Here is a 21,505-nt window from a genome sequence, read left to right on the forward strand (position 1 = left end):
GGGGTTTGTACACTGGGGGGGATGTGTGTACTGGGGGGATGTGCCTGTGTGGGTTATTCAGTGGGAGCTGTCAAGTACTAAGAAAGAAACTGGGACTATATTAGTGTGTATTTAAATATATTACAGATGGAATAAAAATTTAAATTTGTATAGATACTTATTGTATATTTACTATGTGTGGCACACAGCAAAGGCAGAGATACAGAAACATATATAATCCCCACCTTATAAAATTTCTAATCTAGTATAGAAAAAAAGACAGTAAACAAATAATTCCCAAGACTGTGGATAAGTACTAAAAAGGAGGGGCTTGGAATACTATCAAAGTTTACAATACAAAGAACTTAATAAATATGAAATATAAAATTCTCTTTTGCATGGTCTTAAAGGAAATGTTTTATAGATAGGTTTATATAAAAATAGGAATTTCAGGGCAACAGAACACTGCCATTAAAATTCAAGAGTAAAAATGAAAAAAAAATTAAAAGAGATCTTACAGATAAGAGAAAAACCAAATAGATCGAGAATAAAAATGTGATATGGTCAATAAACACTGTATCTTAGACTCTAGACTGCTTAATCTTATACGAATGTCTGGAAACACTTCCAGCTCTTCAAACCACTTTTCAACTGTGTAAGAAACCACCACTGCACATGGGCTATTTAAAATCTCTCCTATACATGGAGCAGAGCTTTTGAGTACATTTAATAATTCCATTCATTCAAATGTCTTTTAATAGGCTGGACTGAGTGAACAGGCTTAAAAGGAATGCCAAGACGAATAACTAATGACCAATCTAAGTAAGTTTTCTCTTTTGCTGCACGCAGATTCAGAAGCATAGTTCTGAAAGAAGAGAGTATTATAACAGGCCAGGCATGCTTCACAGGCAGTAAATGAAGCTTTCAGCAATTACTTGAGAATTTATACATATGCTGTATTGCATAGACTACATGACAGCATAAGTTCTTCAAGAACAAGAAAGCTATGACTTTCTTAGATCGCCAAGAAATAAAGATAAAGGTGCCCATAAAAAACAATTACATTAAGTGGACTGATTAGTCGGCCTCAGGGGAGACATGGTTCACTTTCTCTTATCCTGGTTCCTAGATTTTGTAGATCATATAGAGCTGAGTCTGGACACTACACGGAAGCAGAAGGAGAACTGTCTCGGGAACCAAGGGAGCAACGCAAGGGGCAGAGGGTGGGGTGGGGGGATGCCCAAAGTATGTTATACACCAGCATGCAAATGCTACGCAGTGCTGTGTGCAATGAAAAATTAAAGAGAGAAAACCCATGCTGCAGGGCTGAGATTCAATCCCCAGCACCAAGACAAATAAATGTTAATATTCTCATTCTCTCTGTCTCCCCAATCTTGTCCGATGCTGGGGTCAAACACAGCATGACCCCAAGCTAGCACTCTAGGTTGCCACTCTACTGCTAAATTGTACCTCAACCCAAATGCTGTTAAATTAATATGTAATATGTACTTTTTAGTTCAGAGAAAGATTTTACTATGTTGACAAAAATATGTGTAAAAAATGGAACTAAAGAACTCAAAATTTAAAAATCAACTTCAAGATAAAATAATGTCCCAGTTTTAGCATAGTTTCTTTTTTAATTTAACCTTTCATTTTGATTATTCATGAATTTCATGTAATGCATCCCAACCCCCCTCATCTCCCTGAGCTTCGTACTTACCCTAACTCTGCTCCTGACACCTCCCCACCAAAAGAAAAAAAAAAAAAACAAATAATTTAAAACCCCCAAAGGACTTTTCTCACGTCCAACAGTTCATTATTAAAGTCTGACATTTAGTAACAGTCAAAGCTGTTGGGAGGGTTAGTAAACTGACTGTGCTGACAGGTGCAGGACACAGCTCAGCCCCAGCCTCAGCACAGACAAAAAAGTCTGCTGCTAAAAAAGGCAACAGATACTAGCCTATAGTCAGTCAGGAATAAAAATGACAGTTTCTCAAGTCCAATGCTCTCCGCTCTGAAGGCAGTCATGTACTTAATCTACCAATACAAAAAAATACAAATATAAAATATATAAAGTATAAAAAAAGTGCGTAGTCAGTCAGGAGTGAGGGAAGTCTTATGATGCTTTGCACGTTACAAGCAAAACTCTGACAGTGAGTTTTTATAAAGGCAGGCATTTGACTGTGACATTGTTATTTGTTGTATCCTCTGGTTTAATCACTGCACATCACAATCATGTTCTGTGTGCTAGAGTTGTTAGAGTCATAAGAAGCAAGCGAAACAGGAAAAGGGCAGAACAGGAACCTTTTAAGAAGACTTTATTTTTTGGATTCTAGAAGAAGACATCTAAATATCTTAACTTTTAGGATATAGGGAAACCACTCGTGGCTACCACTTTCCCTGAGACCAGCAAGCCTACTGTGTACTTTTAAGGCAGTTTCATGATACATCTTAAAGTAATGAAGGAGGACTGAGAGATTCCACATGAATTACACACCAGGCATGTAAAACTGTAAGCTCAGCACTCAGGAGGCTGAGGCAGGTGCTGAGGACTTTGAGTTTGTGTCAAAAATCAAAACAGATTAGGTGTACATAAAGAACAGCCATGTATTTCAACTTAAAAGGCAAGCTACCTGTGACCTCAACTTCACAACCTCACCAGCAACCACCCATCCTGCTGGACTACTGTGGACCTACCAAATGCCACCCAGAACCAAAAAAGGAGTCTCTTCAAAATGGATTCCTTTTCTTAAGCCCAATTTTCTTTTGTTCCCCCCACCCCCGTGTGTGTGTGTGTGTGTGTGTGTGTGTGTGTGTGTATGTACACGTGTTTGAGACAGGGTCTCACTAGGTAGCTTTGGCTGTCCTAGAAACTCATTTTTGTAGACCAGGCTGGTCTTGAACTCAATGACTTGCCTGGTTCTGCTCTTTAAGTGGTGAGATTAAATTGGGGCACCACCATCACCTGCACACTCAGAAAGCTGATTTTCAAGGTAAGCATGCAAGGATAATAGAAAACCCTTAGTGAAGGCTTCCTGGAGACGTGAGGCTCTGTTACAGTTTGATGGCTAATCACAAGAACAGACTTTGAAAATTATTTTTTTAACATATTTATCACTAAAATTCCCTGTGATGACACACACTGCATGACTCTCTAGTGTACCAATCATTCTGTGGTAATTTTCTTCTTGCTGGCTGGCCAAGCTACATAGGCCTGCTCTACTTTAAGTCAATGTTCTGTAACTTACAGCAAAAAAATCTACTAGAATATGTTAAAAAAAAAAGTCTATTTCTATCTGCTAAAAGAAAAGCCTTCCTAAAATTTATACCTGACAGGAGTAAAAGAATAATTTCATGCTCTCTATTTTAAATCTAACTTTGATATGTCGTATTTGTTTATAACAAATAATGTGTGCATCAATTCCTATTAAGACTCTATCTCCCGAAAAAAGAACTGGAAAACATTCATATATATCGTTACAGAGTGTTCTGAAAATCCATATTCCTGGGATTATTTAGTGAAATTATTCTTGTAAATGTTGACTTTAAATGATTGCTACATACCTTGGACTTGAGGGAACCTCCCCAATTTTCATCCGCAGACTTCAAGGATGGCTCCTGCATACAGCTGTAAAATGAAAACCAGGAAGCGACAGGTTGGAATAGAGTCACGGAGGTGGAAGATAAGGCTCAGGGACGGAATGCTTGTCCAGCATGTGTTTCTCTGGGTTTCATCTCAGGCAGGACTGTGAAGAAGCACCATAGTGCAAACCTTGGAGTACAGCAGCTATATAGAACTCCCTACCAAAAAAGTGCCAAAGCACAGTTAGACGGTACATTTCCAGACCAAGGAGAAGCCAAGCTCGAGTTTAAAGGTCCCATAATCCATGGTTTCAGTTACCCAGGCCAAGTGCAATCTCAAAATATAAATGGAAAATTACAGAAACAAACGTTTAAAAATGAGGTATGTTTTGGCAGCATGCTGAAATAGTACCCTGTCCTGCACAGAACATGAAATTGCTTTTCCAGGGTATCCATGTTACATATGCTGCCCATCATGTTAAAGCATGTCTTTAAAAACATCAACATGTTGGCAGCCAAAGTACATGGCTTGAAACTGAAAATGGATTCCCAGACAGAGTTATTAAATTAACAGGCTGGCAAACCAAGGACGTGTAAGATTCTGCACAGAGCCTTACCAACCTAAGATAGACATGCATTGCTTTTGATAGTACATATTCTACAACAGGTAAGGAAGGCATTCTTGTCAGAACAATCTAAGACATGCTCAGTCTTGTTTGTGAAATAAAAAAGGGGGAGATGTGGAGAGATTTTGGGGATGCTTGGCAGGATATATGACATTGGCCAAGGACAAGGAAATGGGCTGCAGGCAGGAATCTGACATTAGGCTATAACAAAGAAGTAATTTTAGGCAGGAATCTAAATCTTAGGCTAGAATAAAGAAGTAGGCTTCAGGCATGAAAATAACTTTGGGCTAGGACAGGGAAGTAGGCTCAGATATTTTGGTCATCCTGATAAGCCCTTAGAAACAGTAATCACCGGAGTGATCATGGGACTTTGTTTAATGCTTGTTCTTTGAATATTTGTGTTTATTGTCTTGCTTGTTCCTTGACTATCTGCATCTATTGTATTGCTGGTTCCTCAACCTAGAACTGACCTTAATATTGCATGTAATTAAAATAGTATCAAAACAGATTGGGAAAAAATTAAAAAAAGAAAGATGCTTTAGGAAGGTCTTTAATTTAATGTCTTTAGATTGCTTTTAACATTATGTGACAAATGGCTGAGAATTGAAAGTCCAACATTCAATATTTTTAGACAGATAGTGTATCTGAGTGCATGCACATATATATGCAGGTGGCCATGGAGACCAGAAAAAAACATCAGATATGGAGGAACTGGGGTCCCAGCATGTTGAGAGCTGCCTGGTGTGGGAGCTGGGAGTCAAACTGAGATCCTCTAAGGAGCAGTGAGTGTTCTTACCTCTACAGTCTCACCCCCATCTTTGAAAAGTAATGACTACAGCCAGTACTGTGTAGACACAGGAAAACTCAAGGTTTTTGTTTTTGATGAAATTCAGCTCAAGCAGACTCAGTGGGCAACGTTACTTCCATAGATGTATAAGCTACATGTTCTCTTTGTAGTAAAAACTCACGATAGCACTCAACACCAGACCACTGCTGTGAAGTAAGGAGATATATCCAAAGGTAGAGAGAGATCACTTTTCTGAAGCAGTCAAAGCCTAATCATTATTTTTTTCTTCTAAGATTTATTTTATGTGCAGAAGTGTTTTGTCTAGTTTAAGTCAAGATGACATAAACTAGTTATTTGGAAGGAGAACCTTATTTAAGAAAATGTCTCCATCAGACTATCTTGTGGATAAGCGTGTGGTAAATTTTCCTGATTGATGATAGATGGGGGAAGGCCCAGTTCACTATGGGCAGCACCACTCTTCAACTGGTGGGTTTGAGGATTATAAGAAGGCAGGCTGAGGAAGCCACAGGAGCAAGCCAGTAAGTAGTACTATTCCATGGCCTCTGTATCACTTCTTGCCTGCAGGTTCCTGCCCTTACTTTCTTCAGTGATGGACTGTGGTGTGGAAGTGTAAGCAAAATAAGTCCTTTCCTCCCCAAACTGCTTTTGGTTATAAGTTTTATCACAACAATAGAAACTCTTAAGACAGCTGACATGTATGTATATAAACCATAGAAGTGCCTGGTGTCCTAGAGGTCAGAAGAGGACATCAGATTCCTCAGAACAGAACTTACGGATGGTTGTGAGCCACCATGTGGGTGCTGGGAATTGAACCTGGGACCTCTACCACAGCAGTAAGTGCTTTTAACCACTGAGCATCTCTCCAGTACCTTGACTATTCTCTTCATAGGCATAGTCTTGGAAATATAGGGGCCCTAAGAGAAATATAGGAAACTTAAGACTATAACCTATCTATTTTATTTCTTATTAGTTTACAGATTTATTTTTTTATGGTCACCTAAGAATCAAATATGGATTTTATTGTTAAAGGTCTAAATTAGTACTTATTTAAGTTTCTTTAAAAAAATAAAGAAATAATGAAGATCAAGGCTTATTTAAGTAATTCCTAAAATACAGAAAAATACAAGGTAGAAATATGATAATCACCTTTGTTTGACACAGCAAAAGGTAATTAGCATTTCTATGATTCTGGGCTATATTAAAAGTCCTTATATTTTGGGTTTATCACAGGCCCTTGACACACTGAGGGTCTTTGTATAAGCTGTTTATGAAATCTCAAACCACTGATGGATTTTAAATGAAGAATTTTGATGATCTCTCTGGTTCTTTCAAGCAATAAAACTTTCACAATTAATTAGATATGTTTATAAAATGCATTTAAAAAACAAACAAGATTTGCTTAATGCTGGTTAGAAATATGGGCTGTATTACTAACAAGGTGGTGGCAGACAGTCAGGAAAGGAACATCAAAGAGCAGGGAGACAACACTCTGTACTATGAGCATGGCTATTGCCAAGAAACAGAAAACCAGCAGTGGCTAAGATGATGGAGCAACTCAGGCAATGTGCACAGTTGCTATGGAAATGCAACAGTGGTGTCAAAAACTTAAAAGCATTGTCACCATGACTCAAGACTTTACTTTCAGGTATTTAATCAAAGAGGAGAGAAGAGATGCAAGGGTAACTTGTACACTGATCATAGCAGTCTAACTTACTAGCACCAAATGATGGAGGTGACTCAAGTGTCCCTGACAGCTCAGATCAAGGCATGATAGAAATGTGTGTCACACAGAGGACTATTACTCAGCTTTCAAAGGAAGCTCTAATACATGTGGCAACAAGAACAAACCTTGAGAGAAAAACTGAAGACAAGCACAAAGAAAACTACCATATGAATAGAATAAAAGAGTGAAGTTCAAGGACACAAGGCTGAATCGCAAGTGCCTGGCTAGCAGTGGAATTTCACTGTGTAGTGGGTGTGAGGCCTCAGTGTCAGGTCAGAATGTTAGAGAGAAAGGAAGGCTCCTTAGAAATGTATACAAGATTTTGTCAGTTGAGAAAACAAGCTAATTAGCAAATGGGGAGGGGGTATAGATTTTTCCAAAGTCAGAAGTCTGGGTAGAAGCCACACATGCAGCAAGCCAAACGTTGGCCCTGAATCAAGACTAGCAGTTTGTTGAAGCAGTTGGTTTCAAGCTAAGGCCTAAAGAATGTCTTTCTGTTTAGAATTTCCATTGCAGAAATTCTAGAATGCAACGCTTGATTCATTTAGAAGGAAGCATCTGGAAAAAAAGGGAAAGTCATCAAAAAAGCAATGGGACCTGTGCCCCCTTTTGCTGTGCTCACTGGATTTAATCCTAAAGTGATGTGGTGGTTTCTATGGCACCTCAAGCCTGTTCTTGTCACTTGGCAGTTTTCTGTCAGAGAACCACACAAGGCTTGATTTTATAATTTCAAATTCCCATACTATGAAATTTAGTACTTACTCCAACATAGCTTAAATAATTAGTTTTATTTCAAGGTTTCTTACAGTTGTGTTTATTGCCATAATTATTGTCACTAGAAAACAGTGTTTACACATATACTATTTTACATTTTACTTCACTGCTAATTCTAACACTTTCCTATTTTCTTTTAAAATTCTGAACAATAAGCTAGTTATACATGGACAAATAATAAAGGTACTATTCTGAAATGTAACAGAAACTCTTTGTTAAGATTGTACATTCATGCCATAAAACACACTAAAAGTATGTAAAGCACATCTGAGACACAGGACCAAGAGAGAAGCTGGGCTGCGATTTTTGCAAACCACTTAGCAAAGTTGGCAAACAGATTTCTATACCTTTTTTTTTTTTTTTTTTTTTTTGGTTTTTCGAGACAGGGTTTCTCTGTGTAGCTCTGGATGTCCTGGAACCCACTCTGTAGACCAGGCTGCCCTTGAACTCAGAAATCTGCCTGCCTCTGCCTCCCAAGTGCTGGGATTAAAGGCATGCACCACCACTGCCCAGTGACTTCTATACTTTTAAATTAACTATGTGCATCTTAATTGTCTGCTGAATTCTTTCTGTTTAAGGAAGCTCATGAAGTTTAAAGGATTCTCTGACACTGAGCAAACACTGTTTCTTTCTGTGTCTTCAGCTCCTGTACTGGGATTGAGAGGCTAACATTTACCTTAAGTTAGGCTCCAGAGGAAGAATTGTTCTAAATGATAAAATCAATACTATACTAAAAAGTTCAATAAAAATAACATAACATGTTTTCTCATTGCATTTTAACTATGAAAGCTATAGAGAAAAGGACTAGGTTCCTTCAGTACTTTGATGAGTAGGATTTATAGAAACATGCACAGAACTTCCCTGTAAATCTACAAGAGTGTATAATGGCTAACGGTGATTATGTTAACTCAAAAGAACCTAGAGTCCATGGAGGTGTTGGACTGCATGAGGAGACTGAGAACCACCACCATGGCTTCTACCTGCTTTCTGACTCCCGCCTCTGTGCTGCTTTCTGACTCCCTGCCTCTGTGCTGCTTTCTGACTCCCACCTCTGTGCTGCTTTCTGACTCCCACCTCTGTGCCGCCTGTGGCTGCAACTCTTCTGGAAGAGAGCTCTCAAATAGTAACAAGTTATCTGATACAAAATGACCATTATTATGAAGTATCTATTTGTGCCACTAGTTAGTACTGTGTTAGTATTGGTTACACTGGATCTGAACTGTTCCCAAGCATATTTTAAAATTCCTTTGAGAACAATGCTTTTATGTAACACTTAGAATCATCTGCTAAAGATACTTTTATTTTGTTTCCTTTGAAGAAAGCAGTTTCTGTGGAGGCTCTGGATGGTAGAAAAGTGAAGCTATTTTAAACAGTAGGAAATTTCTTTAGAGATTACAATGTCATACAGTTAGCTTAGCTTCCTTTTCAACCTTCTGTGTTTTCTACAGTAGCAGCATTGTGTCTGACAGGTTAGCGCTTAAACTTGTCACCTAGACAATGCTGTTCAAATGGACTTCTGCAGCATGGTGAAACTGGCTAGAGTATTTCCTTATAAATTTAAAAGAATTATTTTGATGTACTTTTTTTCCAAATTATTAAAGATTATGTCATTTATTTAAAACCTTTTGTTTGGATCTGAGCTAAAGTAAGAACAGGTAATATAATTTTGAAAAAAACCATCAAAATGAACAGGAGTCACACTGTGGTAAATAAAAAGATGGAGATTAGGAAGTATAATCCCCATTATATTAACTATTCTTGTTAACTGAAGGTTCAACAGGGACCTTAAGAAGGGCATGTGGCCTTTCATGTTTAAGTCATTCAATTTTTTTTTTACAGAAGCTCTGTGTAGCAAGATTTAATATCAGTATTTTCTAGATGGCATCAAACAGTGTTGTGGTTTAGAACTTTGGACTTGCTAGCCAAACTGGCATGAGTCTGGCTCTGGTACTTAAATTCCCCAGAGTTTTGGGCAGCCTATGATCTAATTTGTTTTGTTTGCTTGTTTGTTAAACAGAGATCAAAGTGCATTACAGGCTTTTTCTGAGGACTAAAACAACAGTGTAGAGAAAAGATACAACCAGTGTAAACAGTCAGAGGAGAGTATATAATCACAGCAAAACTGAAGAACCTGGGATAATAATGTGCTAGCTCAAAGTCACAGTCAGTAAAGAGAAAAAGAGAAAGAGAAAGGAGGGAGGGAGGGAGGGAGAGAGCGGGAGAGAGGATCTTCAATTTCCCAAAAACCTATCATAAAGAGGGAAGGGGATAATTTCAAATGTATATGTATATGTTAGCATTCCTCTGTCTAGTCTCTGGTCTGCTTGGGATGCATAGAATTCTCATGGTAGAATATGTGCATACCTGGTGAGCTGAAGTTAGTCCAATCACAAAACATAGTGAGGCTGACAGAAGAGGACATTCAACTACATTCATAGACATATTTACTATGTACAACATCAAAGTACAGTGCCATAAAAATAACAGCAGATAAACATTTTTAATTGTTTTTCTATTGTCTACACAGATATTAAAGTGAAAATAAAGCCCTTTATCAAATATATGCTTGACTGAGCTATATTCCAGATCAAGAAACAGGTAGGCTCAGGGAGCCAGATATGAGGCTTTACTAGAGTTTTGAACCACCAGATCTTTCTCCCAAATGCAAACAGAAGGATTTTATCTCACCTTAATCTGTACAGCCTTCTTTCAAATGAGTGAATAAATAAGCAAGTAACACATCATTCATTAAACAATGCTCTACCAAGTTGCTGATCAGTAGTTGAATGTGTGTTTATGTAAAGACCTGGGATGGTCCCAGCACAGGGAAGGGAGATGAGACAAAAGGGGAAAGCAAAAAGAAAAGAACAGAGAAAAAGAGCAGAAAAAAGACAATCACAAAAGGACAAAAGACAAAATTAAAATGTCCCTCCCCAAACCAAACCTTAATCACAAAAAGGATTCAAATTATTCTTAGACCACTGAAATCTGTTACCAAGTAGATTAAAAAAGTAGCAAAAAAAAAAAAAATTAGACACCATGGTTAATTTGATTTCTTTTATTGTAAACTACTTTTGGATTGTGATCATATACCTAAATTTGTGTGGTTAGTTTAATTTCTTTTATTGTGAACTAATTATTTTTGTATTATAATCATAGACCTAAATTTATTTTTTGTGCAAAATGTCACTTGCAGTTTTAAAAAAATAGTTCTCACCTATTTTGCCATTTGAAAGTATTTGAAAATGGTGTTTTATTTTAAATTGAATTCAATTTCAATTTTCAAAATATCTTTGTCCTATAAAAATTAAGCTTGGTGCTGAGGACGTAGTTCATTAGTAGTGCTTGCCTGGTGAGTTTGGCTATACATTCCAGGTTTTTGTTGTTTTCATTTGTTTTAAAATCAGGCTGGGTGGTGGTGGTGCACCTTGTCAATCCCAGTACCTGGGAGGCAGAGGCAGGCAGATTTTCAAACTAAGTTCAAGGATAGTCTCGTAATGAATTCTAGGACAGCCAAGGCTACACAGAAGAAACCTGTTTTGAAAAATCCAAACTCCAACCAACCAACTAACCAAAAAAGAAAGGAAGACAGACAGACAGACAGTCAGACAGACAAGCACAGGACTAGAGAGGAAGGTCAGAGGTTAAGAACCAGTGGACCTATCATGCTGGACAGCCACCAATCTCTACCTTCAGCTTCAGGAGATGTGACACCTTTTTCTGCCCCCTTTAGACACTTGGATACATTTGCATGTACCCAAAGAGACACATACACAAAGAAAGACAAACCTTCAAAAAGAAAATCAAAAGGCTATATTGACTCCCAGTGCAATGGCTTCAGAAAGTTTTCCAGCAGCACCACCCCAAACCCTCACAATCTTTCATACAAGATCGCAAGTGATCCAAGTGATTGAAAGTTCAAACTGTATCATGTTCTTTACTGACATCTAAACAACTGGGAGGGCGGAAAGCACAGAACTCTTGGTCTGGTATCATTTACACACACAGTCTGTTCCACATTGTAGGAGACACAGGTCTTTGTGCTCAAAGATGAGCACTGAGGGAACCTGGAATATTAAACACACAGGGTTGATCCTTCAAGGGAATAACCTGTCATCCTCCCGGAAGGCTGGAAGAAGACATAGTTAACAGCCTGGTGAGCCTTTTGCTATCTGTGTGGTGGAGATAACACCAGATCCTCTTCTAAACCCTTACCTTACCCTTATCAATTACTCTATAGAACCCATCTTCATCGAAGGTGTCACATGTCATCAGTCTAGAGAACCCATCTTTATAGAAGGTGTCACATGTGCTTTACAAAAAGTTTCAAAGTAGTCAAGTCCAATCTTTATGAAAGTTTTCATTGAATTGTGCTGTGCTTAAATATGCCTAAAATAAATGATTCAGGGTCAGACCCCCAAAGTTTAAACCTAACAGGTACTTAGTCATGAAGAACTGTCTTTTTGCCTTCTGTGGACTGAGACTCTCCTGGCTGTGGCAGCTGTAGAGAAAGCCCCTCTCCTCCAACACACCCAGTGCACCAAGCAGCTGCAAACACTATTTTGTTATCATAATCTATTCCTTCCTGAACCAACTGATAGAGGAGCTGGAAGGAGAACATGAGAACAACCCGCTGCAAATTTTTATCATTAGCCAATCTAACACTTTATGTTATAGCTGTCTATTTCCTGTACTCTGCCAACAGCTGTCATTGCTGTGGTATTTCCCGAGTCCTCCAAATTTTCTACTGTTTCCTTGCTTGCTTAGACACCAAACAGGTACCTTTCAGAATATGGTACTAGTGTCTTAGCACTATCAGTAGCAAATGTACCTGGCAAATGTCTGCAGATTAAATATGATCCATTCAGTCCTGAAGCAGGAACTGGTCCACAGAGGGAGAGAGGGAAGCAGACAACATGACCAGGTCTTTAAAGCACTGGCTGAGCAGCTGATGGCTGAGCACAGCAATCTGGTGCTAGAGGAGGGTCTTGACCACTTCCCTAAACTCCCTGTGAGGTCAATCAAGACAGAACATATGGCAGATGACCTTAAAACAACCTGTGCATTGTTTTATGAGTAATTTAGCTAAGCATATCCTCATTTCTAGAAGGTTCTCTGACTTGCTAAGTATAGCTTCTGGAGTAACAAAAGATGGAGTGCAAGTATAAACTGAAAGGAGTAAAGGTGCTAAAACCAGGGAACCAAAATTATTTAAAGAAAGAAGAAAACCATGTTTAAAACTTGAGAAAACCCCAGGTCAGGCCACCCAGGGGCCTCCCGGGCTCAGCAGCAGCAGCAGCACCAGCACCAGCGCCACCACCCTGTGTGTGCGGGAAGCCGAGTGACTGCTAAAGCACTGAGCTAGGCATGAAGATGGCAGGCAGAGAAGTAAAAAGATAAAAGCTCATTTAAAAATGATTTATTTTTATAAATCTTAGAAATAAATTTTATAAATCCTAGAATCAATAATAATAATAACAACAACAATAAAATACTTGATTTGTGTTTATCCTCAGGATAGTCCAAAAATTTTTTAAAAAATATTTTTAATCAAATCATTTAATATAGCAGATTATTTTTTAATCTGATGCTCATGTTTACTTTCAAAATAATCTTGGAGTAGTGCCTGCCTGTAATCCTATGGCTCAGGAGACTAAGGTGGTGGGACTATGAACTTAAGGACAGCCTGGGCGAGAGACCACCCCTCAACAAATTTAAAACACTATCAATTAGGCTGACGGTCAGCAAACTGTGGTAAATAATAACACATCTATTTTTGATATATCCTTAAAAACAAAATATAGAAATGAGAAATTTGTAGTTGAGGCTAATACTAAGTATCAAAAGTTTGTTCTGGGCAACTACCGTTACAGAAGTAAGTTTCTGTTTCTTTTAAAGCTTTTACTATTTTTCAGAGTATGTAAATAAACCTATTTTTAAAGATATCAAGCAGTTGTAAGGTAAGGCTCTATTGTATTTTTCACTTCTAAGTATCTTTAAAGGCTGGGTACCACCTCATAGTTTAAGCTGGCCTCAAGCTCAATCCTGGTGCATCAGACTCCCAAGTCCTGAAATTTAAGGCCTGTATTGCTTTCAATTATTTTTAAAATAATTGAAAAAAAAAAAGCACCATATCCAATTTGTTCTTAGTGAAAATGGCCTCATTCAAGTACAAAGACCAGTGCAGCTGTTCTAAAGGCTAGGGGTTTAAAAATACAGGATAAAACTAGACTTCAAAGAGCTCAATTTATTGGCAGAATAAAGGGCTAAACAACTGGTACAGTAAGTCCATGAATATGCCAAACAGACTAGGGAGGGAGCATGGGGGATGCAACTAGACAGGGACAGGACAGGACAGGACAGGACAGGCAGGACGGGGGGACAGGGTGGGGGGCAGGATGACATAGACCACTAACCTGATGTGGGGATGGTGACAGGAGTAGACAAGGATGGAGCTGAGCTAAATCCGTTTAAAAGACAGCTCTAGAAAAAGTGGTTTACTGTAAAAATGGGGAACCAAAACTTACCAGTGGGATTTCTTATTTAGTATCATATCCTGCTCTCTCCGGTCTCTGATAAAGGTCTCATTTAGATCATCCCTGGTTGGCCTCAAACTCAACGCAATCCTGCCTCAGCCTCCTGAGCACTACAACCCAAGTGTGTACCATGGTATCCAGCTCAACCTCAGTTGTTTACTTGAGACAACTCCATCTTTTGCTTTTTGGCACACTGTTCTGCACAGCCACCATGGCAGCCAACAGCTTCTTTCATTATGTCACAACCCTAGTTAATACTGGGGCTGAAGAGATGGCACAATTGCTCTTCTAGAGGGCCAAGGTTCCATTTTCAGCAGGCACATGGTGGCTAACAACTGATCCTACTTTCAGTTCCAGGGGATCTGATATGCATTTTGGCCTCCTCAGGTTATACAAGTGGTACACATACATACATAAATTTAGTAAGTCTTTACTTAAAATAGCGCAGTGACAGAACACAGAAGAACTAGCTGTTTCCAGTGGGAGTTGTAGGTGCCAAACCCAGGCATGGACAGACACTGTGCTTTCCTACCTCAAGTAAGTTACCAGTGAGAGTAAAACCAGGAGAGCTCACATGGACAGGTGAAGACAGAAGAGAGCAACTCCCCATGATTTCTAGATGACACCCCACATCCTCCCCACCCCTTTACTGCTCAACTGTGGAGTTTTATGACTAAAACAAACAAACAAACAAACAAACAAACAAAAAACACAAAACCTCACTCCTTTCTTACCTGGCAGGCAAGACTATTGGGCAAGGAGGACATCAGTGAGAAGAACTCTACTTAGTGGAAAGGACATATTTTCAATACCTTTCCTTCCACCTTAAGATTCTCTGTGTAAAGCTAAAGTCATCTGTACTGCTTACTAAACACTAATTGCACAAAACACCACTGAAATTCAAGTAATTTTTCTTTTAGTAGTTTACATTTTTTCTTAAGCACCGATATATGCGTTGTTTTGTATTTTAGAATTATTTTATATCAATGAAAGAGCAGGATCTCTCAATTTACCCCTAATTATAAAGGGGGCTTGTGGGATAAATATTGTTATTTGAAATCACCCCTTCTTATCCCATCTTTCTAAATTTGGGGTATTAGTGAATAATCTCTTCTGGATAAATAGTGGATGATACAAAGATGATGCACACAGATTCCTTCAGCAATTTGTCCTATATGAACATCTCACTATAAAGGCAGAGGAGAGACATAGCAAACCAGTTAAATCTGGTCTTTAACCTCTTTCAATCAAATCAAGCTTTTAAAACTTGTTGCTTAGATTTTTACATACACAAGGCCTACGCTATGAGACTCTAAACACAGAATGCACTGTGGGTGTATGCCAGCCAAGAATGTAAGAAATATGGTGGACTCTGTAAGCTCACGTGGGACACTGAGAACTCAGGTCACTGTATTGTGAGACCAAGTGTGAAATCTAGCTACCACAAATAGATTTTAAAAATGTGTTGCTTTATTTTTCTTCTAAAACTTGTAAATATGTACTTGGTGTTGGAGATAAACTTTATCTAGTCACACAAAAGTATTACTATTCAAAAGTTTTACAAATAACAACACACCAAACAATTCAGCACAGACAAGTGAAGGAGGAAGAAAAAGGAGCTTAGTAAGGTCTGTGAGATGGTTTCTGAAATCCCACGAGGTCACTTTCAACAGCATCCATTTTGCTGTTGAGGACTGATCATGGAACCCTGTACACAGCAGGTGAGCGCTCTGTTACTGAGCTGTGCCTCGGCCCCTCTGTCACTTTTACTGGATAATACAAGTACTTGTCTCAGGTACTTCACAATGTAGAAGAGAAATCTAAGAGTGTTACTGAAAAACAAAGATGGAGTAAGTTCAGGCTAGGCCTAGTGGTGCATACCTGTAATTTCAGCACCAAGGAGGCGGGGGCTAGAGGAATGTGATGATAAGCCCATTGTGGGTTCCATGGCATCATGGCAAGCTCTACAGTGAGACCCTGCCTCCAAACAGCCCACCCACCCTCCCAGCCAAGCAAACCCCAGAGCACTTATTTCAACAGTAGATTTAAAAAGCAGATTTTATTGGCACAACTATTTTCCCTTGACTTACTTCCCAGACAGGAAGGATAAAGGCTATAGGTAACTGGAATTTCCAGTTACGAGTATATAAATCAAAAGTTCTGTTAACCATATTTATGCCCAATATTACGTACCATGATATCACTTCGGATTTCCTTGCACAACTGGCTTATCATTACAAATAAACCAAAGTGTAATTAGTTAGCCCTTGCTTTTATTCAGCCGGATGCCAGGAAGACTAATATACACCAGTGACTCTGTGGTGTGGCCCTGACTTGCCCTCCCCTTGCTGGACATCCATAGTGGAATGGATCCTGGTATGTAAACACACGCTTCCTTTGATTTATCTAGTAGACCAGGCAAGCAAAGGACTTGGATTTTACTGAAACATGTAAAGTCAGAGACTACTGCTCTTAATTGATTCAGCAGTCTGTATTTTACCTATCTCAACTAAAGCACAGAAAAGAAAGACTCAGCAAAAAACAGTACCTTTTTGGTTTCAAATTGTGCTTCTTCCTGACAGCACCCTCTGCAAGCAGGATCCAGAGGAAGCAGATTAAACTGTCCAAGAAGATCGCAAGAGCTGCAGAGCAAGTTGCTAGAGAAACCCAACTCTCTGCATGCCTCTGACGAAAACTCTGCCCCGAGAGCAGATACCTGAAAATGAAAACAGATCCAGGTTTTCATGAATCTTCCTAAAAGAGAAACCAGGGTTACCCAAGGTGCTATTACATTTCATCTGGAGACAAATTGGTTTTTTTGTTTTTGTTTTTTAAAGCTCTTAAATCATTCTTTCACATTTATTTGTATATAAATGTCAGCCACTATGCCCTGAACATTTTTTTTATATTTTAATAATTTATTTATTTTCTTCAAATCGTAATTTATACTCATTCACACAGGGGTTATAAACACAAAGAGGCAGAACGTGGGGAAGGGGATGACACTGGAGTGTGGGTGTTCTGGGGGAATACAGATATCTTTCAGAACAGGGTATTGGCTGGGTAAGGGTTCAAGGGACAGGTCACTATGATTCTACCTATGATTCACTTGTCCTTATCTAAGTTGGTATTATCTGCCAAGGCTACCTAGTTACAAGGTCTATGACTACTCAGGCTGGTAAATTGTCACAAAAGCTGCCTGTTTACAATAGCTTATCACCCTCTGTTTCAATTTTTTTCCACAGAGACCCAAGACTTGATGCTAGTATACATGTACAACAGGCCTATTGCTGATTTTAGGCCTTCAGTGTGTAAGCAGGACTGTCCCTGACATCTCTCCCCTTCTCTAAGTATAGAAGGGCTGTGGCAATTCTAATCTTGTGAAGACGGGGATAGAGGCCTGACCTCCAGTAATTGATGGGGACCTTGTAATGGCTCCAGTCCCCCTGTCGTTTGGAGACAAATTCTTAAGTACTTTTGAACTCTATAGCTTTATATATTTGATTTATTGTTGATGCTTTGCTTTTTGAGACAGTCTTATCAGGCCCAGGCTGGCCCTGAATTAGCTATATGCTGGAGATGACCTCATCCCAATTCTCCTGTCCATTTAAGTGTTGGGCTTACAGGCATGTGCCACAACATTGGACCTGACAGCTTTTATTTCAGTGAAAATGTGGATCAATAATAAAAGTACAAAGTATAACTTTAATGATATACATATTACACATCTCTTATTAACATCCAGTAACTCATTAAAAAGGAATTTTCTTATAAGGAAAAAAATTCTCATTTTACTTTAAGAGCTTAGTACCTATTTATATGGATCGATAGAAAGCATTAATTTATTTGCAAACACAGCCCCTGCAGGAGGGTAGGAAAACAGATGGGACCAGGGAGTCAAAAGAGACCCTAGAAAGTAAATTTTGGTTTTAGGTCTCAGCTCTGCTGATGGTAAAGTACTCACACACAGACACAGATGCATACACATAAAAGTTAATCTTCAGACAATTTAGTTGAATGTCGTATTTTTGTGGTGTTCAGGATTGAACTCGGGCCTTCTTGAATTTCTAATGCCCCTGTACGGCTTGAGTATCAGAAATTTGTCTAGTTGGTAGAAATGTTTGGGGGGCAGGGTGGTATAGCCTTGCTGATGGAAGTATGTCACTGTCACTGCAGGGATGCTTCAAGAGGTCACAGCCTAGCCCTACTTCCAAGTTTGATCTTTCTACTTCTTGCTCTGGCTGCCTACTACCATGCTGTCCCTGTCATTATGAACACCCTGGAACCATAATTCAAAATATCTCTCTTCTGTTGAATTGCTTGGTTTATGTTATTTTGCCACTGTGACAGAAAAGTAAGTAAGCCAACCTCTGAGCCATCTCTGTAGTTCCTTCTTTACCTTTTCAGACAGGCCCACAATGCATTCACTGCCTAGGCTGGTCTTGAGCTTAGCCTGTAGCCTAGACATCTTTAAAGTGCCATCCTACTGAGTGGCTGGGTTTACAGGCCTGGTCTATGCATTTAAGTGTTGTTCCTTGCTTTTTGGGAGATTGCAGTTTTATTCAGGCCTTTAAACACTATTTTACTGAACACTCCCTTTTCATGAGTTCTGGCTTCCAAAGCTAACAGCTCACTTGATTTTCATGAGATACTGAACAATCAAAGTCTCTTAAGATGAAATCTACCTTTGTTTCTGTATGTCTAGCCCTCCAAATGCACTCAGCATCTTAGGAAAATGGTACTACTTCCCTGGTCAACTGGCTTGCTAGGCCAAAGCCCTCTAGGCTCTTAACCTGACATAGGCATTTAATAGTTTCACAATTCTGTTCCCTGAAGAGCTCTCAAATCTCTTATGATCTTTAAGACATTTTACTTAATTATGTGTACTGTATGTGGATGTGTGCGCATGCACAGATGCCTGTGGAGGCTTCAGATCTCCACAGCTGGAGTCACTGCTGGCTGTCCCAGTGAGACCTGGGTGCTGGAAACTGAGCTGGGGTCCTCTGCAAGAGCAGCACAACTCCTAGCTGCTGAGCTAGCTCTCTGGCCTCCCAGCTTTTAAGCCTTTTCCTGCATCTGTAGCTTACATCAGTTCCACCTGTCCTTACTCCCCAGCTTTCCTTCTCCCAGCTACGAGTCCCTGTGCTCCCCAAGGGGAGGTCTGGTCCTCACACCGCTCTTCATACTTTTCCCTATGTCTGAAACCCTTTCCATTTTTACCCTGTTAATTCTGTGTATTTTCAAGAACACAATCAGTGCCAATCTTCTAGGAAGCCCTGTCTGTAAAAACGACCTTTAGATGCTGTACTTTCCTTAACTGAGAAAACCTATGCCCAGCAGTAAAACAGAACCACTCAAGAACACTACACTATGTAAGGTTTTCTGACCCTAGGGCAACACACAAGTGAATCTGACAGGCTGTTTCTATTTCTAGCACCTATGCTAGGTTAAAACCAAAACAGTTTGGAAAAACCAAACCAGACTGGTAAAAACCAGTCTCCAATAGGGGAAATTATATCTGGGTGGTCTTCCAGAACAAGGAAGGGTCTGCAAGCTTCTAACAGTCAGAAAGGAATTATGCTTTAGTAGCAAAATGGTTTCTCTACTAAACACGTGAGTAAAAAGCCTTCAGATTTCAGACTCCAGCCTTTCACCTGAGGACTGAAGGGATCATAGGGCAGACGAGTCCCTGCTGTGTCAGTCTGGAAACTGAAAACCAACTAAATCTGAAAGCAAAATGAACTGTTTACACCACTAGATTCTGGCGGATTTGTTTTGCAGTCAGTAATTGAAACATGCAAAAGCAAATTCACTTTGAACATTACAACTGCTTAAGAACTTACTGAAATGGGGGCTGGGGAGATAGCTCAGGGGGAAAAGTGCTTGCTGAGCAAGCTTGAGACCTGTGTTTGTATTGTCAGCGTTCATCTAAAACCACCTAGGGTCTGGAATGTACATCTGTGGCTCCAGCACTGGAAGGAGACTGCAAAGCCAGATGGATCCCAGGGCCTCAATGGAATTCAGGTTAAACGATGAGGAGGCAATGCTGAACAGATCTCAAATTTGGAGACAAATAGATGGGGTTACAGGGAATGAACCCCAATATACTGAATGTCAGAAACACTGCCATTACTGAAGTTCTTACAAACCACCAGATAGTCTGCTAAGTACTTTACATCATCATTCCACTACGTTTAGGAAGGAAACAGTAAGAAAATTTGTCAAAGACTACACAAGAAAAAATTGCATTAAGATTTTTAACCCTGAGAATGAGGAGATGGCTTGGTTGGTAAAATGCCTGTGACATAAATGTGAGGACATGAGTCTGGATCCAGAGCAATGGATGGATCCTTAGAGCTTGCTGGTGATCTAATCTAGCCAAACATTGAGCTCTGGGCTCAGTAAAAGACCCTGTCTCAGAGCACTAGAAGATACCCGATGACTAATTTCTGATCTTTGTAAGCACAGACAGACAGATATACACAGAGACACATATAGTACATACACATTAACAGAATCTAATCTTAGCCTGCCTTTAAATTTTCTGCAAAGGTCTGACTGTGTATGTCCTCACCAAAACCCACGTGGTGGATGCCCAATTCCTCAATGCAGTGTAGTGAGGCAGGGTCTAGTTATAGGTATGGGGACCCTTATGAGTTGATTCATGTAGTTCTTGTGTGGGGAAGTAGCTATGTGCAGTTTTCTCTGTTTCTCCACTAGGATTACAGTCAGGGAGCACACCAGCTGTGGTTGTCCAGTTTGTACTGTGCAGCCTCCAGAATTGGGTACCAAAACAAGGTTCTTTAAAAATCAGCTGGTCTCAGTCACTGTTAAATCAACAGCAAACAGACTAGCCTCTGGAATTCAGTGATGCATCATGGTTAGATCAGTAATAAGAAAAATACTAACAACTGTAATTGTGCCACCCACTGATCACAAGTGTGAGGAGCAGGTGTGGCGGCCAGTCGAAAATGGCGCCTGACTTCCTCATACACCCTTGGAAAGCCCCGTCCACAGTTAGCACTGCGCAGACTCGCTGCTATGTAAGATCAGACCATCTAATGAGTGCTGCACCAAGCCAATTGAGAATGCATTCGTGGCAGAATCTGAGTGGTGCAGGCAGGAGATTTAAGGGCTGATGGAGAGAGGCTCAGGGGCCGTTGGAGAAGACAGGGTTCCTGAATAAACAGCTTCGAGAAGAGCTCCTGGTGTCCCCGTTTCATTCCGCAGGTTGGAGTGTGTAGCAACAAGTGGTGGCCCGTACGGGGAAGCTCAGAACTCTTTGCAATCAGGGCAGCTAGCTGGTAAGTTCCCAGGTAAGTGGGACAAGGACAAGTTCTCGGTAAAGAGACAATAAGGTTCCCAGTTGCGGGACAAGTCACCCCAAGCACCATGGGGAACTCATCTTCTTCAAGTAATGTGAGCCAAGCTCTTTGGAGTTTGTTGAAAAAGAAGGGGATCGGACCAAAAAGGGCTA

At 39.7% G+C, this 21,505-nt stretch overlaps 1 protein-coding gene and 1 non-coding gene across 2 annotated transcripts in view; one reads left to right on the forward strand and one right to left on the reverse strand.

The window, feature by feature from the left end:
* The window catches only part of Selenof (selenoprotein F), a 31,346-nt gene that overhangs the window by 3,595 nt on the left and 6,246 nt on the right, over positions 1 to 21,505 (reverse strand). The window contains exons 2-3 of the mRNA XM_028788147.1: positions 16,577 to 16,744; positions 3,544 to 3,607 (exon numbers count right to left, since the gene is read on the reverse strand). Coding sequence (XP_028643980.1) covers positions 3,544 to 3,607; positions 16,577 to 16,744 — 232 coding nt within the window. The remainder of the gene's footprint in view (positions 1 to 3,543; positions 3,608 to 16,576; positions 16,745 to 21,505) is intronic.
* On the forward strand, positions 7,143 to 7,278 carry LOC114639407. The gene has a single exon (XR_003714009.1). It is a non-coding gene; the product is annotated as a small nucleolar RNA SNORA2/SNORA34 family (small nucleolar RNA).

Source organism: Grammomys surdaster, unplaced genomic scaffold (assembly GCF_004785775.1).
Source record: "Grammomys surdaster isolate TR1022 unplaced genomic scaffold, NIH_TR_1.0 125702, whole genome shotgun sequence".
Lineage (NCBI taxonomy): Eukaryota > Metazoa > Chordata > Mammalia > Rodentia > Muridae > Grammomys > Grammomys surdaster.